General features: G+C 40.2%; 2 protein-coding genes across 2 annotated transcripts in view; one reads left to right on the forward strand and one right to left on the reverse strand.

Annotated features, from left to right (window-relative positions):
* CZIB (CXXC motif containing zinc binding protein) overlaps positions 1 to 675 on the forward strand; it is a 6,447-nt gene extending 5,772 nt beyond the window's left edge. Inside the window, exon 7 of the mRNA XM_029084747.1 lies at positions 598 to 675. Within this exon, the coding sequence (XP_028940580.1) occupies positions 598 to 675 (78 nt within the window). The remainder of the gene's footprint in view (positions 1 to 597) is intronic.
* A 1,910-nt stretch (positions 676 to 2,585) lies between these two features.
* The window catches only part of CPT2 (carnitine palmitoyltransferase 2), a gene marked incomplete at its 5' end in the record, with an annotated part of 5,777 nt that continues 2,229 nt past the window's right edge, over positions 2,586 to 6,133 (reverse strand). The window contains 2 exons of the mRNA XM_010166976.1: positions 2,586 to 3,595; positions 4,586 to 5,890. Coding sequence (XP_010165278.1) covers positions 3,264 to 3,595; positions 4,586 to 5,890 — 1,637 coding nt within the window. The remainder of the gene's footprint in view (positions 3,596 to 4,585; positions 5,891 to 6,133) is intronic.

The raw sequence follows: 6,133 nt of genomic DNA on the forward strand, positions 1-6,133 counted from the left end.
AGGAATGCCAGAGAGCAAACACCTGGAATATTAAATGGCTGGGGTTATTCAGAGTGGTGAACTGATTTTTCTAGGAAGATGCCTGCACTTTTTCCTGTGCACAGAGATATGAAAAAGTAATATATAAAAACACTGTCCTTCAAAGGTCAGGATAATTACTCCAGCATTGCAAATCTTCCTTGGCTGTGAGCAAGAATCTCAAGGTCAAATCTGTTCCCTGGTATCCTACTTGGCAGGGATCTGCTTGTCTGCTTACCCACCTGACTAGGGTATTGTAAATCATACATAATCCTTTCATCTGCCGTGGTTGCTCTCTTGTCCACTACAGGCTGTGGACTACATATGAAAAAAGAAAAAGGAAAAAAAAAAATCATTGTTCAAACACTGAGACTGAGGCCCATTTAATTTCAGGTCAGTGCTCTTGTGTCTCTGAGATATCAGAACTTAGCTTAGTGACTGCACAGTGCTTTCCACAGAAATCTAAGACCCAGACTTTGAGTACGGCTTTGTTTCAGTTTGAATTTCAGTCTGTGTTTTTTTAAACACTATTGCAGTCTATCCTCTGTGACTAATGCTGTGAAATCTTACTTCCTACAGGATTGGAATGACTATGATGAAAAAACAAAGGAATCTGTTGGAATCTATGAAGTTACCCATAAATTTGTAAAATGCTAAAGTTCATACTCCTAATAAATCTTGCCACACTCCTTGATGAAGGAGCTGTAACCATCAGAGATGCTGTTTCCTTGGAGTTACTTTTCACATGGCTGTACCTGAGAAATAGAAACCCAAGTTGTACTTACTGTACCCAAGATGGGTTATTAAAATATTTTCCACAGAGTACTTCTGAGATGGCCTCAGTACAAACTGAAAACAGTATAAACGCTTGACTGAACTGTGCCATTTTCTTAATGTTGTCTTTTCTGGGAGTATAGATGGTTGTGATGGACTGTAGCTTCACTACTGTATCAACAGTAACTTCTTAGAACTTGTTGCCTTCAAGTTTTCAATAGCCTGTCACCAGGAAGTACCCACATTTGATTCTCTAACATAAGCAAGTAAGGTCTCTTCACTCACCATTCCCATCATCAGGAAATGGCTGTAAGTGCTGTTAACTGTTCAGCAAAAAGGTACATCTTAATAGCTTCAAGTAAAGACACTGAGGTGAGTTTACTGCGAATGCTTATTAAGCTTGACTGCTGTTACATCTGAAAATTTGAGTATGATGTCATTAACTAAACCTCCCCTATTTCTAGATAAAGACAGACTTTCTACTTCTTGGCAAGTGTGCTCACAACCTTGCCAGCTCTTCTCACATTTAAAAACAAAAAACAACCACAAACCCCAAAACCTTCTCTAGTGAATTTCAGCCTTTTGGTCTGATTATTGTTTCCTGATATATTATTTCCTTCCTCCCCCCCAAATGATCCCCTTCCTTTCTTTGTTTAAATGAGCAAGAACAATCATGGTATGTTCTAAAGTAAGTTTTAAAGTAATCCTTTTCAACTGAAAAACAGAACAGCACATTACAGGCTTCAGAGTAAACAGCCCTCAGTAGGAAAAGTTTATAAGCTGTTGAGCTTACATATTTAAAGCATGCCTCCCCCTGTCACAGCACTTGCAGTTCATACTTCAAGATGTGGTATTGCCGACACTGTGATAAAAGGACACTGGGAGAACCTGGAAGCTGAGACATCCACAGGAAGAGAAAAGGCAAGTAGGTTTCTGAGCTCTGAACCTCATCTGTCACATCCAGCCAACATGCTCAGACTTTATGTTCTGCTAATATATTTGGTTGTCAAGGTCACGGTGGGCTGTGCTGAAAGACATGAGCTGCCCAAGCAAGTACTGCTGTGCTATTCAGCTCCAGAGAAACACTCATCTTCCCAGAAGAAAAACAGAGTGGAAGATGTCAGAATACAGAAGGCAGAGGAATTGGTGTTACACACACCATAACGCATCTCATGTGAAAAGCATCTGTGTTGTAATCCCAGCAACTCTCAGCACCTTTGGCTTCCTGACTGACAAAGGCCCCTTCCCCTTTTGCTGCACTTACTCTGTAGCTGGCAGAGTCCTGGTTGTGAACAGCACACATGGAACTGTCTGCATCATTTCACCTTACACGCACAGCATCGCTAGGTTTTACTAATGTCTATGCTCAAGCTCTCCTGCAGTCCCTGCAGAGAGTTCTGGTAAGTCTCAGTCTTTAGAACTTCTGCAAGAAGTCCCAGCACATTAAAGACACAGCTCTAGGCACTAAGACTGGCATTTGCTACAATAAATGACATCAAAAGTTCTAGCTGACAGAACAAGGAGGAAACAGGAAAACATTCCAGAGGTTACTCTTCCACATAAGAGGATGTTTGGAAAGAGAGAACCCCAAAAGATGAAATTCAGTGATTTTTCTTTTTAAAGGCACAAGAGCACAGGTTTACGTAGGAGAACAAAAGGATTACTGGACAGACCATGTATGGAAGGGGAGAGCCAACATCACAGCATGCTTCCAGTAGTATTCTTCTCAACCATTGTATGAAACAGGAGCTGTTGCTAAAGGGACTACCCATTCTGGATAATTTTGATACAGCAATAAAAGAACTTTGTGGTTACTAATAGATAGCTTTATTACAATACAGTCTTTTCTAGTCAATTTAACAGCACAGTTGGTGATTGAAAGTTACCTAAAGCCTCCCACTTCATTTTCTGTTTCTCAAAAAACTGTTAGAGTGGAAAGGCTTCAAGCAGTTGAGGCACAATCAGTTCCGATATCGATTCAAGTTTAAAGAGAAAAGTGTGACAAGTTAGTAAGCAAGCTTACTGCAAGAGTGCAAATGTAACCACTCTTTCATGTTTAAAATTATTGCATATATTTTTATGAAATCAAACAGCTGAAGAGCGGTATCATAGTGCTGTTGTCTGTCTGAACACTCATGGAACACAGATGTTCCGAGTTCATGAACTCGGTAACAACACTTTCTATTTTAAATAATGTGTTTTAAGAACACATGGATCTGTTGGAACAGATGGATCTAATTTTGACACTGTGAATGTTTGTATTTCCTGAAACATGCATTCAAGGTCTGTACTTGATTTCTTTAAAATAGATACAAATTTCATAGTGAATCTAATAGTACTCCAGTTCAATGAAGACACATGAAGCCAACCGAGCTGGGCAGTCTCAGCCACGTTGAACACCGATTAGTATGCCAATTAGGCATAGTCTGCATTTTGTAATACAACTGGAAGGTGTTCCAACATTTTTATGTCTAACTACTGATTTTCTTGCCCTTTAAAACATTAAAGATATCTTCTAGTGACTTGTGTATACACTGAAGGAATTCTTTACCATTCCTAGTTGGGTAAGAGGAAACATTACAACCGATCCACTCATCATGTACCTGGTATCCCACTCCAAAGCCATCAGACACCACTGGCCCAAATCCTCCTAATTGCACAGCTGGGCTAACCAACGTGCTTGTAGAAATGATGTTGTGATTAATCCGAGCATAGGCTTGGTCTTGATAGAAATCAGGCAGTGCAATACCTTTGGAAAGGGCTAAATAGCGCAAGCCAAAGAGATGTCGGTCAAATCCCTGACCTGTTAAAATAAAGTAACAAGTATTAGAGAGATGACAAATTTTTGTGGGAAGTAAATCCAGACATTCTGCACTTTAAATGCACGTATCCCAGAGAATGAGGGCGTGCTGTTTAACTGCTAGCCTCAACCAGGAACCGTGATAGTAAACAGAAGTGCAGCGTTAACAGACAACTTTAATAATACGTCGCATTCTTTGATTAACTATTTATCTGAACATATCCAGGTTGTTTAAGACAGCGAAAGGCTTTCCTAAAATTTATTAATCTAAAGAGGAAGAGGATCCAGCATCAACAAAAGGAGGCAAATTTTAGACTCTATGGGGTAATGTTCAACATTCAATTTTACTGAAACAATACAACAAGTTACGCTTCCGGGAAGGACAATTCACAAGAAAGCATTTAGAAAAACACCAGGAGTAGCACAGCCAAAGAATCAGTTTGATTTGGAAGTTGTTAAAGCCTTTATCCTCTGCAGGGATAAGACAGTAACTCCTCAGACATAAAGTGAAAGTTTCTGGTTGCCTTGCAGAGTACAACATGCACTAAGGACTTATCAAATTTTCAAATAGCCCAGCTACTGTAAGAACAAAAACTGAAGTATGAAAAATTCTCAACATGTAAACAGTGAAGTGGGAAGCTCAGAGGAATTTTCCATCATCGAGAAAGGAGTCTTAGAGAATGCAATTTAAGCTGCAGCCTTCTGCTGGTTTTGTCAAGTTTCCATTAACATTAGACCTCCTTAAAAATTAAATAATTTGGTTATGAAGCAAACATTTACAGCAACCTTAACAGACATTTTAGTGCTGTGGTGGTTTCACTCCTTTGGCTTACAGCCAAACACAGTCACTCTCTCACTCTCCCCACCCCAGGGAGTAGGGGAGAGAATTGGAAGGGTGGAAGTAAGAAAACTCATGGGTTGAGATAAAAAACAAGTTACTAACTGAAATAAAACAAGTGCAAAAACAAGAGGGTTTGATATATTCCTACTTACCCATAGCAGCTTCTTTTGTCAAACGGCCATGGTATTTTGAGCACTCCTCTATCAACTTCTGAAGCTCTTCTGTGCTATGTTTGGACAGTTCCCTGACAAAAGCTTCCGAACATTTCTTTGTGTGGATAGAGGCAGGACGTATCGTTTCTGTACGACCATGTTTGAAAGCTGCAGTACTACAAGACTCGTATGTAGCAACAGTCTGATTGTATTGTCGAAGGAAAGCCATCTGGAAGGCAAGCTGAGCCACAGCGTCTGGACTTAACTTCTTCTGCTTCAGAAGGTCCTTGCCACCTTCATGGAACTGAATCAGGTTAAGAGACAGCGCTTCTACACTGGCATCAAATTTCTGTTTGGCTTTGGTAATTCCTGCTTTTAAGGCATCATTCAGCTTAAAGTCAAGTTTCTGTACTGCTTTAGAGGAGTCTACTGAAGCAGGCTGGGCCTGGGGGCTGATGGCGGGTGCCTTGGTGCTATCTTTAAAAACCTCATTCTGGAACCTGAGCACAGCCACACCATCTCCCCAGGAATGTTCAAAATTAATTCCTGCAGTGCCATCCTTAGTTATGATGAGATTAAAGGATTTGTCATACCAGCGGTTAGCACCATCTCCATGCAACATAGTGTGGGACAAGTGCACAAAGTCTTTAACAGGAAAATCATCTAAACTTAAACAAAACACCGCGGAGTCTACTTTTTGAAGAGCTTCTTCATTGCCATTATCCAGTAGATTCTTTCTCAGCAATGCCCATGTATCTCGGTTTTCACTGGAGAGGTAGCCAAGAGGGAAAGCCGGGGCAGGACTGTTGTCGCTAAGGATGTATTTCAAGTGTGCTTGTATTTCTGAAGGTTTCAGCATATTTCCATCTCTGTCAATAACATCAAATACATAAAAATTCCCATTTCTCAGTACCAGCAAATGTTTTGCCTTTTCATCTGTATAAAGCTCATCTCTGTTGAGTTTAGGCAGCCGCGTAGAATTGAAAAGCCTGAAGTACTGAGACATATCTAAGGGGTACGCGTTGACCATGTAGGCACCAAACCAAGCAACTGAAGAAGGCACAAATCGGATAATTTTTTTAAAGATCTCAGTGTCACTTTTTTCCGGACTGAGGTGAAAAACTTCTGGTTCAAGATAACCAGCCCTGAAGGTCTTCATAAAACGTAAAGCAGAAACAGTCATGTTTGTAGCTCGTATGAGCTGATCGTTATATTCAGATTTTGGATCAGGAGTAAAAGACATAAACGCATTAAAATTCAAAACAACAGGTTCACGTGCTTTTAGGTACATGTCAAACCAGGGGCCTGAAAATGGAGAGTTGAGAAACAGGTCAGAATAAAAGCAGCTTAATGAATCAGACCAGAGGTTATGTAGTCAATATCCTGCCTCCAACAGTGATCATGAATAAACATCTACTGAAGTGCATACAAACAAGACAAACAGATGCAATAATTCCCTCTGAGGATTCTCCCAGTTTCCAATCATGAAGAAAGGTACTGTTGGCTAATTGTAAAAATACTGTATTTGGAGCAATCCATATCAAGAGC

Source organism: Antrostomus carolinensis, unplaced genomic scaffold, assembly GCF_000700745.2.
Source record: "Antrostomus carolinensis isolate BGI_N321 unplaced genomic scaffold, ASM70074v2 scaffold47534, whole genome shotgun sequence".
In the NCBI taxonomy this organism is placed as follows: Eukaryota; Metazoa; Chordata; class Aves; order Caprimulgiformes; family Caprimulgidae; genus Antrostomus; species Antrostomus carolinensis.